This window comes from Danio aesculapii, chromosome 1, assembly GCF_903798145.1.
Source record: "Danio aesculapii chromosome 1, fDanAes4.1, whole genome shotgun sequence".
In the NCBI taxonomy this organism is placed as follows: Eukaryota; Metazoa; Chordata; class Actinopteri; order Cypriniformes; family Danionidae; genus Danio; species Danio aesculapii.
Genome location: NC_079435.1, coordinates 621,606 through 636,608, shown reverse-complemented (window position 1 = coordinate 636,608; position 15,003 = coordinate 621,606). Strand labels below are relative to the sequence as shown.

The window sequence follows — 15,003 nt, the reverse complement described above, 5'->3', positions numbered from 1 at the left end:
CTGTAGATAAACAAATGTGTGTGTGTTTAATAGACAGATCTATAGAGACAACAGAGAGAGAGTGTGTGTGTTTATAAAGCAGCACATAATGATCTTGTGAAGATTCACGGCTGATTGAGCGAAGAAAGACTCGAACACAAACACATGCAAAACCACTGGTCACTAGTCAAAGCAAGTGGACCAAGAGCAGAGAATAATATCAGATGAAAAGCAGTATATCATTGCAGACGCATGAGCTCAGTCATAAGTAGATAAGTATTGAGCCCTGAGCGACGGTTATTTATTTATCCTCCAACATTTGTGGTCATATTTATAGTGTCTGATAAATAGGGATTATTTATGTGTGCTGGTTTGGCTCTCTCAGCAGTGTTGGTGTTCTCTGCTTGGGAAAATGCAAGATTTTATTGCAGCGTATAGAAGTCTTTTGTAAGCTGATTTACATGGGAAATAGTCTTTATAGACTTATCTTAACAGAGTTTAGGAAACGTCTTCAAGGTTCCTGCTTGTCTGTAATAAGTATTAAATGGGATTTGTAAAATGTAAGGCCGTAAAAAGTCTTATTTTTACTCCTGAGAGGTCTTAAATTAGACATGATAGTGTGATTTTAATATATTCCCCATGTTGGTGTGGGTTTCCTCCGGTTTCCCCCTCAAATCCTAAGATGTGCTGTATGGGAATTGGGTAAGCTAAATTAGCCGTAGTGTATGTGTGTGATTGAGTGTGTATGGGTGTTTCCCAGTCATGGGTTGCAGCTGGAAGGGCATCCGCTGCGTAAAACATATGGTGGATAAGTTGGCGGTTCATTCCACTGTGTTGACCCCATATTAATAAAGAGACTGAGCCGAAAAGAAAATGAATGAATGAAAATTAAGGCAATAATGTTTTTTACAGTGTAATTATGAAGTTGTCTAAAATGTTTGTCAAATCAAATTAACTTCTCGAGTCAGTTCAACTCAAATTCTATTAAACTGACCTGAAACAGCTTGTTTGACTTACAAAATTAAGCTGAAGCATGATTAACTTACTTTAATTAGTTATGGTTAACATAAAGACGTTATCATGAATTATTGACCATACAATGTTGAATATGAATATTATTAACAGTAATATGATTATCATAATCCGAACTACAGCTTTTATTATTCTTTCCTTCTGCATTAGTTTGTTCGTGTGACAGATATCTTGCATAAAATGAAGCGAGTAATTGAGGAAAATGGTTGAATACTGCCTGAATAGTAAATTTATTCTCATGTATCTGTATTTTTTTTTAATGAATAGAGATTTATGAAACTATGATCATATTTTGCTCCTGCTCAGTAATTGGTCTGCTTTAGGTGTGAGAAAAGACATTGAAATGACGTGTTATTTCCGTCTTATTTTTTAATACAGACCAACTCAGATGCGTCTGTAAAGTGCATTTAAGCTTTACAATTCTGCTGTAAACTCTCAGTAGAGCAAGATGGCTGATATGCCTTATATTTTACAATCTGCGATGTCTGTAAATAAATAGTTTAGCTAGTTATGTTTATTTTATTAATTAATTGTGGAACTGGTTAGCCTGTTTACTGAGATTTTAGCAAAAATACAAATAATGAATAGATTTATAACAAAATATATTGATTCTTTCATTTATTCATTTTCTTTTTGGCTTAGTCCCTTTATTAATCCGGGGTCGCCACAGCGGAATGAACCGCCTACTTATCCAGCACATGTTTTACACAGTAGATGCCCTTTTAGCCACAACCCATCTCTGGGAAACATCCATACACACTCATTCACACTCATACATTACGGACAATTTAGCTCACCCAATTCACCTGTACCACATGTGTTTGGACTGTGAGGGAAACCGGAGCACCCGGAGGAAACCCACGCCAACACCGGGAGAACATGCAAAATCCCCTTCTGAAAAAAACAGCTTAAACCAGCATAGGCTGGTTAGCTGGATTTAGCTGGTCGACCAGCATGGTTTTAGAGGGGTTTTGGCCGTTTCCAGCCTGGTCTTAGCTGGTCAGGCTGGGAGATGACCAGCTTAAACCAGCTTGACCAGCCTAGCCAGGCTGGGAGCCCAGCCAACACCAGCTATGCCCAGCTTAAACCAGGCTGGTCAAGCTGGTTTTAGCTGGATTTAGCTGGTCATTTTCCAGCCTGACCAGCTAAGAGCAGCCTGTAAATGGCCAAAACCCCTCTAAAACCAGGCCGGTCAACCAGGTAAAACCAGCCAACCGGCTGGTTTAAGCTGTATTTTTCAGCAGGGTCCACATATAAACTGACCCAGGCTTGATGTAGCAACCTTCTTGCTGTGAGGCGACAGCACTACCTACTGCGCCACTGCGTTGCCAAATATATTGATATATGTCGATATTCATTCATTCATTCATTTTCCTCCGGTTTAATTCCTTCATTCATCAGGGGTCACCACAATCATCCGCCAATTTATCCAGCATACTGTATGTTTCACACAGCGAATGCCCTTCCAGCTGCAACCCAGCACTGGGAAACACCCATACACACTCATTCTCACACACTCATACACTACGGCCAATTTAGTTCATCAATTCCCCTATAGCGCATGTGTTTGGACTGTGAGGGAAACCGGAGCACCCAGAGGAAACCCACGCCAACACGGGGAGAACATGCAAACTCCACACAGAAACACCAGCTGACCCAGCCGAGGCTTAAACCAGTGACCTTCTTGTTGTGAGGCCATAGTGCTAACCACTGAGCCACCGTGTTGCCCCTTGGTCTATATTGTCCACCTTAATGCAAAGCATGGTCTCAAACTGGACTCCTGGAGGGCCACAGCTCTGCACAGTTTTGCTCTAGACTACTAGACTACTAGAGATTATTAAGCAGGAGTGAGTTGGAGGTGGTCGGAGCTAAAATGTGCAGAGCTGTGGCCCTCCAGTGTTTGAGACCACTGATGTAGCAGCACGCCTGATGTTTATTACTTGTGCAGATTTGTTTGATGCTGCTCGAGGTGTGAGGAAACTCTCCATTTAATTTAAAGGGGCAGCTCATACAAAAATGAAAATGTTAACAAATTACTCACAAATTTCATTGAACATGGGGCTGCAAGGTGGCGCAGTAGCACAATTGCCTCACAGCAAGAAGGTAACTGGTTCGAGTCCCGGCTGGGTCAGTTGGTGTTTCTCTGTGGAGTTTGCATGTTCTCCCTGTGTTGGCGTGGGTTTTTAAGCAAACAAACTTCAGGACATTTTTAGTTTACTCAACTTAAATCGAGTCAAGTGATTGGGCTGAAATTGTTTTTACAGTGTGGTTACTCTAACATTCTTCAAGGTATCTGCTTTTGTGCTTTCTCTTCGCTGATAAGATATACAGCCAGATACACAACGTTCCTATGTAACTCCCAACAATACTCCCGGGTTTCTTCCCGCCGCAGCCTCGATTTCGCTTTGAAAAATGGCGACTGCGTGAAATCAGTCTATGGGGGAATTGATGAACTAAATGGACCCTTCGCTAAGCCCCGCCCTCCTTAGTTACTGTTGCTACGCCTGTCAAGCTTTCGTGCCTGGCACGTCTATTACAGTGTGTATGCGCCGGTGTCAGACATTCGGGATATAATTAGTAATTTTTGGTGAACAGGTGAGATATCTGAGAAAGCCAGACAGAAAAGCACTGCAGTATACATTACAGGAGTATATTCACCACATAATACACAACGATTAGAGAATAATTCAATCAAAATTGAAGCTAGGTTAGCCTAGCCGCCTCATACTCTCATTCATCAGCTTAGCTAGCAGGAGAGGTGACATTATAAACCATTTAAACCCTGATTTCTCCATTTTAGCCAAGAAGCCTGACAGATTAATGTTGTGCACTGAGATATAGCGTTACTAACCCACGAGGAAACACACATGGACAGAGCTTCTACATCATTCATTCACAGAAAGAGCAGCCAGAAAGAGGAAGCTGATGGATTTGTGCTGAATATTAGCACCATAACTGTCAGCATGTTTGTGCGTGTGTGTGATTAAAGTGTGATTAAAGTGGTGTTTGTGTGTGTGTGTGTGTGTGTGTGTGTGTATTATGTAGAGCACTGATAAGACAGATAAGTGTGTGTGGTGTGTTGTGTGTAGAGCACTAGTGTGTTGTGTGTTTGTTTATTTTGTGCTGATGACTGGTGTTTGTGTTGTGTAGAGCGCTGATGAGAGTGGAGTGTGTGTGTGTGTGTGTGTTGTGTAGAGAACAGATAAAACTGGTGTGTGTGCTGTGTAGAGTGTTGATGAGACTTGTGTGTTTGTGTGTGTGTGTGTGTGTGTGTGTGTGGTGTCGCACTGATGAGAGTGATGTGTGTGTGTTGTGTAGCATTGATGACAGTGGTGTGTGTATGTGTGTGTATGTTGTGTAACACTGATGACAGTGGTGTGTGTATGTGTGTGTGTATGTTGTGTAACACTGAGGACAGTGGTGTGTGTGTGTTCTGTAGAGCACTGATGATTGTGATGTGTGTGTTGTGTAGCGCTGATGACGGTGTGTATGTGTGGGTGTGTTTGTGTAGCTATGATGACTGGTGTTTGTGTATATGTGTGTGTTGTGTAGTGCTGATAACGGTGTGTGTGTGTGTGTGTGTATGTTCTGTAGAGCACTGATGAGGGTGATGTGTGTGTTGTGTAGCAATGATGACGGTGTGTATGTGTGTGTGTGTGTGTGTTGTGTAGCGCTGATCACGGTGTGTATGTGTGGGTGTGTTTGTGTAGCTATGATGACTGGTGTTTGTGTATATGTGTGTTGTGTAGTGCTGATAACTGTGTGTGTGTGTGTGTGTGCGCTGATGACAGTGGTGTGTGTGTGTGTGTATGTTGTGTAACACTGATGACAGTGGTGTGTGTGTATGTTCTGGTAGAGCACTGATGAGGGTGATGTGTGTGTGTTGTGTAGCTCTGATGTCGGTGTGTGTGTGTGTTGTGTAGCTCTGATGATGGTGTGTATGTGTGGGTGTGTTTGTGTAGCTATGATGACTGGTGTTTGTGTATATGTGTGTGTTGTGTAGTGCTGATAACGGGGTGTGTGTGTGTGTGTGTGTGTGTGTGTGCTGATGACAGTGGTGTGTTTGTGTAGCTATGATGACTGGTGTTTGTGTATATGTGTGTGTTATGTAGTGCTGATAACGGTGTGTGTGTGTGTGTGCTGATGACAGTGGTGTGTTTGTGTAGCTATGATGACTGGTGTTTGTGTATATGTGTGTGATGTGTAGTGCTGATAACGGGGTGTGTGTGTGTGTGTGTGTGTGTGTGTGTGCTGATGACAGTGGTGTGTTTGTGTAGCTATGATGACTGGTGTTTGTGTATATATGTGTGTGTGTGTGTGTGTGTGTGTGTGTGTGCGCTGATGACAGTGGTGTGTTTGTGTAGCTATGATGACTGGTGTTTGTGTATATGTGTATGATGTGTAGTGCTGATAACGGGGTGTGTGTGTGTGTGTGTGTGTGTGCTGATGACAGTGGTGTGTTTGTTTGTGTCTGGAACACAGAGGCTGAATTGAGAACAGAGGAGTTTTCTCTGCATGAGGGTGAATTATAGCAATTACTGCAGGCTGATTATCACACACACACACGCACACACACACACGCCGGCGCGCTGCCGCTGTCTGATGCTTCGGGAATCTCTCCAGATGAAGCGCTCGCCTCTGTTTGATTCTGGACGCTCCAGCAGCGAGAGCTCCACACACACAAACACACACACACACACACGCACGCGCAGGCTTGATCACAGCAGTGTGTTTGTGCGCTCTGACAGCTCTTCTTTGGATCTCCTCCACGTTTATCTCTCATCATAAAACACTGCTTTTATCCTCAGTGTGAGCGCAGCAGGACAGTAATGAGACTCACACACTCCACAACACCTGACGGCGGATTCAGCGGAGGGTCTGAGGGGTTACAGATGCGTTTATACGCAATAATCAGTCATTATACTACTGACACTCCCTTTACTTCTGCTTCATTAAAATGAGGCGTGGGAACGAACCCTAAACGTTTCCTGCATGTGAGTATTGTCACGTGTCTGCTCTGTTGAGTGTGTTGGATTAGTTTCCTTGATGTGTAATGACCTCAGGTGTTTCTCCTCACTTCATGTACTCTTAGTATTGAAGCTCCTCAGATTCTTCTGTTGCTTCTTTCACTCGGTGTGTGTTGTGTTCCCCTTTGCAGTGTTTACGGGTGATTTCCTGTTGTGTGTCATTGAAGTCTGTGTTTTTCTGTCATTGCGTGTTCCTTCACACTGTTACTGTTTTTGTTTTTACATTTTTGTTTCCTGCTTGATCTGTATCATGGATATTCCTATGAAGTTCCTTTACCTGGAGCATTTCTGGCTCCTCCTGCCCTTGACTCCTCCTACTTATGGCTCCTCCTAATATTGTTTTTTTCCATTTCTGACTCCTCTTTCATCAGGCTCCTCCTACTTATGACTCCTCCTACTTTTGGTTCTTTCCATTTCTGACTCCTCTTTCATCAGGCTCCTCCTACTTTTGGTTCCTTCCATTTCTGACTCCTCTTTCATCAGGCTCCTCCTACTTTTGGTTCTTTCCATTTCTGACTCCCCTTTCATCAGGCTCCTCCTATTTATGGCTCCTCCTACTTTTAGTTCTTTCCATTTCTGACTCCTTTTTCATCAGGCTCCTCCTACTTATGGCTCCTCCTACTATTGGTTCTTCCCATTTCTGACTCTTCTTTCATCAGGCTCCTCCTACTTATGCCGTCCGCTGTAGGCTCCTCCCACTTGACTTCTACTTTTGGCTCCTCCTGCTTTTGGCCCCTCCTACTTCTGGCTGCTCCTGCTTTTGGTCCCTCCTACTGCTGAATTTTCATGCTCCTGGCTCCTCCTACTTCTGGCTGCTCCGGCTTTTGGCCCCTCCCATTTTACTGCTGGCCCCTTTTGCTCTTGGCCCCTCCCACTTGTGGCTCCTCATGCTATTGACTCCTCCTACTACTGGCTCCTACTTCTGACTCCTCCTGCTCTTTGCCCCTCCTATTGGCTCCTCCCATTTCTGACACCTCCTGCAGTAGGCTGCTCCAAGTGCTGACACTTCCTGCTATAGGTCCCTTCCATTTCTGACACCTCCTGCTATACACTCCTCCCAGTTTTGGCTCCTCCTGCTACAGGCTCCTCCCATTTCTGATGCCTCCTGCTATACGCTCTTCCCATTTCCCATTATATGCACCTCTCAGTTCTAACTTCTCCTGCTCTTTGCTCCTCCCCTTTCTGACGCCTCTTGCTATAGGCTCCTACCAGATCTGGCTTCTCCTGTTCTCGGCTCCTCCTACTTCTGGCTTCGCCTGCTATAGCCTCCTTCTAGTTCTAACATCTCCTTCTATAGGCTCCCCCCATTTCTGACACCTCCTGCTAAAGGCCCCTCCCATTTCTCACACCTCCTGCTATACACTCCTCCCAGTTTTGGCTCCTCCTGCTACAGGTTCCTCCCATTTCTGATGGCTCCTGCTATAGGCTCCTCCCAGTTCTGACACCTCCTGCCACAGGTTCCTCCCAGTTCTAGCTCCTTTTCTTGGCTCTTCCTACTTCTGACTCCTCCTGCCCTTTGCTCCTCCTACTTCTTTCTCCTCCTGCTATACGCTTCTCCCATTTCAGACACCTTCGGCTATAGGCTCCTCCCATTTCTGATGGCTCCTGCTATAGGCTCCTCCCAGTTCTGACACCTCCTGCCAGAGGTTCCTCCCAGTTCTAGCTCCTTTTCTTGGCTCCTCCTACTTCTAACTCCTCCTGCCCTTTGCTCCTCCTACTTCTGGCTCCTCCTGCTATACGCTCCTCCCATTTCAGACACCTTCGGCTATAGACTCCTCCCATTTCAGACACCTTCGGCTATAGGCTCCTCCCATTTCTGATGCCTCCTTCTATAGGTTCCTCCTAGTTCTAGCTCCTTTTCTTGGCTCCTCCTACTTCTACCTCCTCCTGCTCTTTGCTCCTCCTACTTATGGCTCCTCCAGCTATAGGCTTCTCCCATTTCTGACACCTTCAGCTATAGACTCCTCCCATTTCAGACACATTCGGCTATAGGCTCCTCCCATTTCTGATGCCTCCTTCTATAGGTTCTTCCCAGTTCTAGCTCCTTTTCTTGGCTCCTTCTACTTCTGACTCCTCCTGTTCTTTGCTCCTCTTACCTCTGGCTCCTCCTGCTATAGGCTCCTCCCATTTCTGACACCTTCGGCTATATGCTCCTCCCAGTTCTAACTCCTCCTGCTCTTTCCTCCTCCCATTTCTGACGACATCTGATTTAAGCTCCTTCGAGTTCGGCTCCTCCTGCAATAGGCCCCTCCCCTTATAGGCTCCTACCAGTTCTGGCTCCTCTTGTTCTCAGCTCCTCCTACTTCTGGCTCCTCCTGCTATAGCCTCCTTGCAGTTCTGAAACCTCCTTTTATAGGCTCCTTCCATTTCTGACACCTCCTGCTTTTGGCTCCTCCCATTTCTGGCGCCTCCTGCAGTAGGCCCCTCCCATTTTTGACTCCTGTCATTGGCTCCTCCCACTTCTGCATATTTTTGCTCTTGGCTCCTCCCACGTCTAGCTCCAGGGCTCACTCTTTGTGGCAGCGGGGAGTAATGTATCTGCCGGGGTTTATTTTTATTTAGCTTTTTGTTTTAGTATGAATTAAATTATTCTGAAAATTTTTATTTGGCAAATAGATGAAATATAAATATAATTAAAACATTAACACACACACATCTTTGTAAGTGTTTGTTTTATGGTTGAGTATAGTTAATTGTGGTCGTGCAGTTTTAATCATCAGTGTGTGATTGTAGATTCTGGTCTGCTGTCGATCTGCTTAATGTTCTGTGTTCTGTTATGCACATCTTATTTGTGGTCGTTAAACTGCGTAATTAGCTTCACATTACAGTGGCTGTTGGATAAAGAGTCTGAATATTAATTATTGATTATTGTTTTGCAGAATTGATGGTGTGTTTTTCTGCTTGTGCGAGTGAGGGTGTGTCCGTCTCTGGGGTCTCTCTCTGGACTAAAGTAGAAGGTGTTATTTGCGTAAGCCGGGCGAGCCAGTAGGGATCCTGACAGTGTCTGTGTGTGTGTGTGTGTGTGTGTGTGTGTGTGTGTGTGATCATCAGGGAATGAGAGATGCACAGTTGCAGGAGAAACAGTGACTCATGATCTCTGAAGGACACACAGATGGAGCTGTCTGAGATTAGGGCTGCTTGAAGTCTGGAAAGTCTGTGTGAAAACAAAATTTACATGTGAGTGTGTGTGTGTGTGTGTATGTGTGTGTGTGAGAGAGAGAGAGAGAGAGAGTGTGTGTGTTTCTGTCTGTGTGCTTGTGTGTTTTGTTTGTGTGTGTGTGTGTGTGTGAGAGTGTTTTGTTCATGTGTATTTTTGTGTGTGAGAGAGTGTGTTTTATGTGTGTGTGTGTTAGAGAGAGAGTGTGTTTCTCTCTCTATGTGTGTGTGTGTGTGTGTGTTAGAGAGAGAGTGTGTTTCTCTCTCTATGTGTGTGTGTGTGTGTGTGTGTGTGTGTGTTAGAGAGAGAGAGAGTGTGTTTCTCTCTCTATGTGTGCGTGTGTGTGTGTGTGTGTGTGTGTGTGTGTGTTAGAGAGAGAGAGTGTGTTTCTCTCTCTCTCTGTGTGTGTGTGTGTGTGTGTTTTGTGTATGACAGAGTGAGTAACTGAGAGTGTTTTTGCATGTGTGTGTGAAAGTGTGCGTTTTTGTGCACAAAAGTGTTTTTTTTGTGTGTGTGTGTGTGTCTGTGCATGTGTGTTTTTGTTTGAGTGTGTGTACGTACGTTTTCGTTTGAGTGAGAGAAAAAGTGTTTTTGTGTGTGCAGGTTTTTGTGTTGCTGTCTGTGTGTGTGTGTATGAATGTGTTTTTGTTTGTGTGTGTGAGAGAGAGTGAGTGACTGTTTTTGTGTGGATGTCTGAGTGTGTGTGTGTTTTATTCATATCCATGTGTGTGACGGAGTGAGTGCGTAAGAGTATTTTTGCATGTGTGTGAGTGTGTGTTTTTTGTGCACAAGAGTGTTTTTTGTGTGTGTGCATTTGTGTTTTTGTTTATGTATGTTTTTGTGTGAGAGAGTGTTTTTGTGTGTGTTTTTGTGTAGCTGTCTCTGTGTGTGTGTGTGTATGTGTGCGCGCGCTATTTATTCTACAAAATGGCGTTGAACAGTGCATAAGTATGTGATTTGGGACGCACCTTATGAATTCAGACACACTGCTCGGCTCATATACTGTTTTTAGCGCACTATATAGTGTGGAAGTATGCGATTTCGGACAGCCATTCATATGAGGCTTAATTTTTTGAGTTATACTAACAATAGCCACTAGGTGACAGTCCAATATTTCTAATGCATTAAAGTTTCACAAATCCAAAAGTTCAGAAAGAGATTATGAACATGCTAAATTATGTAATATTTGAATATTAACCACGCCCACTGAGGGGAGGAGCTTGCTATAGGGATCTATAAAAACTGAACTGTTATTCAAGTACAATGGTGTATTTCTGACTTAAACTTAATATTAGAAAGGGGTGGGGTTTATATTTTGAGCTCCGCCTTTCATCTTTCACTCACAGCAAACTAATGGTTAGAGGGGTGTGGCTAAGTATGTTTCGCCCAATCAGAGTCATCATAGAAGCATTAAAGTGTCACGTATCCAAAAGTTTAGAGAGAGATTATGTAATTATAAACCTGCTAAATTATGTATTATTTGAATATTAACTCCACCCGTTGAGGGGAGGAGCTTGCTGTTGAGGTTTATAAAAACCTGAACTTTTATTCAAGTATGATGGCGTATTTCAAACTGAAACTGAATATTAAGTAGGGGGTGGGGTTTATATTTTGAGCCCCGCCTTTCATCTTTCACTCACAGCAAACTAATGGTTAGAGGGGCGTGACTAAGCATATTTCGCCCAATCAGAGTCAACATAGAAGCATTAAAGTGTCACAAATCCAAAAGTTTAGAGAGAGATTATGAATTATAAACCTGTTATGTAATATTTATTGTTATTTATTGGGGCCCCCAGATTTCTTGGGGATTTCCTGGAGCCCAAAGCGGCCACTTACCTCTCTTACTGGTTAAATCTGCCCCTGAGTATAATGACGTGTTTCTAAATGAATCTGAATATTGAGTAGGAGGCGGGGTTTATATTTTGAGCTCCGCCTTTCACTCTGAGCAAACGAATAGTTAGAGAGGCGTGGCTAAGTATATTTCACCCAATCAGAGTCTTCAGAGCAGAACCAGATGGTCAAATTTTGATTAAAGATTAACAAAACATTAAATTAAGACTAATGACTAATGTGCGCTAGTAAATAAACATCGTAAACTCATATTTTTACATTTATTTTATTTCATTTATTCTTTAATGCACTGTTTCTATGGAAATTCTATTGAAAGTTTTCAAGTGTTATCTAATTTAGTATGATTACTTGAATATGAGGCTAGAAAATGACTAGATGAACAGGAGCTTGATGTCAAATAAATAAATAAATGGTCATCCACTATTGATTTGGATCTAATTGATTGATATTAAGCGATATATGAGCTCTAAAACTAGCCCAGTGCTCTCATGTAAGCTCCATTTAGTCTCAGAATGTCATGTTTTGGTGAATGTGATGTGACATACGGGCGACTGTGTTTCCGCTAGTAGGCCGCAGTGAAGCCTGAGGCTGGATTTTAGCACTCGTCTGGGGAAACGCTGGTGATAAATGGTCTGATTCCGTCTCCTGAGATCAGCGGGTATTTTTGTAGCACCATCAATAGAGACGGAGCCCGCAGGGGTTTCACAGCACCGGCAACTGTGAAAGAGAAATGAGACGCAGATCAGAGCCGGGGAAAAAATTGTCCAGGATGCAGAAACGCAGAGAGAGAAGCTGAGATGAGCCGCAGCCATTATTGCAGCGTTGCCATGGCGACTGCGAGTCTGTCTGAACACACACTCATCCGTAGAGTCAGTGTGAACCAGACGCTGCTGCAGACTTATTATTATCTCCTACTGAAATAGAGTATTGAGTAGGGGCGGGGTTTTATTCTTGAGCTCCGCCTTTTATCTTTCAATCACAGCAAATTAATGGTTGACAGGGTGTGGCTAAACATATTTCGCCCAATCAGAAACTCTTAAATGTGCATTTTTATTGGATGTTTGATGTTATTTTAGCTGAAACATGAAGAGGGGCGGGGCATAGGTTAGCTCCTCCCCTTTAATAGCATGTTGTTTTTCTCACAGCTCTGCTAGTGAGAGTGGTTGAGCTCAAGCGCATCAAATGAACAGCCAATGAGAAGAAGGGGGTGGGGCATGTCAGCCACTAGAGAGCATTTGATTGGTCAGAAGAGTTGATGAGAATCGTCTGGGAAAATAGAGTATATTTCACAGTTTTACAGTCATTACATTCACAGAAACAGCAGCGTGAGCCGCTGAGCTGCTGTTCGGTCTGATTATTGACGAGTGAAGCAGCTGCTGTGACGGTATTGAGTCTGATGATGGATCAATAAAGCACAGCGATCACATTAGTCGAGCTCTGACCTTCTGCTCCGCCATTACAGCTCATTATCCCTCTGTGTGTGAATGAACTGAACATGAACACACTGCTCCTCACTGTGTGTTGCTGAGGGCTTCTCTGAAATACCATCAGACCTGATCTCCTGTCTGTCTCTCTGATCTCCCTTCTGTCTCTGTGTCTGTCGGATCTCTCGCCTGTTTGTCTGATCTTTTATCTGTCTTTCTGGTCTCAACCCTGTCTGTCTTTCTGATCTTCTGTCTGTCTGTCTGTCTCTCTCTCTCTCTCTGACCTACAGTTTGTCTGATCTCCCATCTGTCTGTCTCTTCTGTCTGTCCGTCTGTCTGTTTGTCTGTCTGTCTGTCTCTCTCTGACCTCCAGTTTGTCTGATCTCCCATATTTCTGTCTGTCTGTCTGTCTGTCTGTCTGTCTGTCTGTCTGTCTGTCTGTCTGTCTGTCTGTCTGTCTGTCAGTCTGTCTGTCTGTCTGTCTGATCTTCTGTCTGTACTTCTGTCTGTCTGTCTCTCTCTGACCTCCAGTTTGTCTGATCTCCCATATTTCTGTTTGCCTGATCTTCTGTCTGTCTTTCTGTCTGTCTGATCTCCCATCTGCCTCTGATCTTCTGTCTGTCTGTCTGATCTCCTGTCGGTCTCTCTGATCTCCAGTCTGTCTCTCTTATCGTCTGTCTGTCTGATCTTCTGTCTGTCTGTCTGTCTGTCTGATCTTCCGTCTGTCTGTCTGTCTCGGACCTCCAGTTTGTCTGATCCACATCTGCCTGTCTGTCTGTCTGTCTGATCTTCCGTCTGTCTGTCTTGGACCTCCAGATTGTCGGATCCACATCTGTCTGTCTGTCTGTCTGTCTGTCTGTCTGTCTGATCTTCTGTCTGTCTGTCTCGGACCTCCATATTGTCGGATCTCCCGTCTGTCTGTCTGTCTGTTTGATCTTCCGTCTGTCTGTCTTGGACCTCCAGATTGTCGGATCCACATCTGTCTGTCTGTCTGTCTGTCTGTCTGATCTTCTGTCTGTCTGTCTCTGACCTCCATATTGTCGGATCTCCCGTCTGTCTGTCTGTCTGTCTGTCTGATCTCCTGTCTGTCTGTCTCGGATCTCCAGATTGTCGGATCTCCTGTCTGTCTGTCTGATCTCCTGTCTATCTCTCTGATCTCTAGTCTCTCTCTGATGATCTGTCTGTCTGATGATCCGTCTGTCTGATGATCGGTCTGTCTGATGATCTGTCAGTCTGATGATCTGTGTCTCTGATGATCTGTCTGTCTGATGATCTGTCTCTCTGATGATCCGTCTGTCTGATGATTGGTCTGTCTGATGATCTGTCAGTCTGATGATCGGTCTGTCTGATGATCTGTCTGTCTGATGATCTGTCTGTCTCTCTGATGATCTGTCTGTCTGATGATCTGTGTCTCTGATGATCTGTGTCTCTGATGATCTGTCTGTCTGATGATCTGTCTGTCTGATGATTGGTCTGTCTGATGATCTGTCAGTCTGATGATCTGTCTCTCTGATGATCTGTCTGTCTGATGATCTGTCTGTCTCTCTGATGATCTGTCTGTCTGATGATCTGTGTCTCTGATGATCTGTCTGTCTGATGATCGATCTGTCTCTCTGATGATCTGTCTGTCTGATGATCTGTCTGTCTAATGATCGGTCTGTCTGATGATCTGTCTGTCTGATGATCTGTCTGTCTGATGATCTGTCTGTCTAATGATCGGTCTGTCTAATGATCGGTCTGTCTGATGATCTGTCTGTCTGATGATCGGTCTGTCTGATGATCTGTCAGTCTGATGATCTGTGTCTCTGATGATCTGTCTGTCTCTCTGCAGGTTCATCTTACTCTTCAGGAACTCTGTCCTGCCCCTTTCACCTTATCCGTTCCTCTGTCGTTACCATGGCACTATCACTGTGGTTACTGTGGATGTGTCCTGTGTTGCTTAGCAACATTGCTCCCTCTGAACAAGGTAAGTTCAAGGTTCTGACTCCGCCCCCTCAGAGCCAGAAGCTATTCAATTGGCTGATTTGATTTCTGTAAATTAGTGTATGATTAAAAATCCTTGAGTTGTTGGAGCTGCTTTAACTGACGTGTGTCTGTGGGGGCTTGGCAGGTCTGAGTCGAGCCGCGATGCCCTTCGGTCTGATGAGGAGAGAGCTGGCGTGTGAAGGTTACCCCATCGAGCTGCGCTGCCCAGGAAGTGATGTCATCATGATCGAGACCGCCAATTACGGCCGCACAGATGACAAGATCTGTGACGCTGACCCCTTCCAGATGGAGAACGTGCAGTGCTACCAGCCTGACGCCTTCAAGATCATGTCACACAGGTCTGTGTAACTAAATTATATATATGTACATATTATACTGTATAGATGTAACGATTCACTCATGATGAGTTGATTTATCTGAAACGTACAACAAAACATACCCTAAGCAATGCATTTTAGATTTACAGCTCCCTCTAGTAGATTTTTCATCTGAAACGTACATCAAAACCCACCCTAAGCAATGCATTTCAGATTTACAGCGCCCTCTA

General features: G+C 44.1%; 1 protein-coding gene across 3 annotated transcripts in view; it reads left to right on the top strand.

Annotated features, from left to right (window-relative positions):
• The window catches only part of LOC130221811 (adhesion G protein-coupled receptor L1-like), a 59,289-nt gene that overhangs the window by 4,553 nt on the left and 39,733 nt on the right, over positions 1-15,003 (top strand). For all 3 annotated transcript variants that reach the window (XM_056454426.1, XM_056454417.1, XM_056454410.1), the window contains exons 2-3: positions 14,302-14,436; positions 14,581-14,794. In XM_056454426.1, coding sequence (XP_056310401.1) covers positions 14,367-14,436; positions 14,581-14,794 — 284 coding nt within the window. In that variant the 5' untranslated portion in view covers positions 14,302-14,366. The remainder of the gene's footprint in view (positions 1-14,301; positions 14,437-14,580; positions 14,795-15,003) is intronic.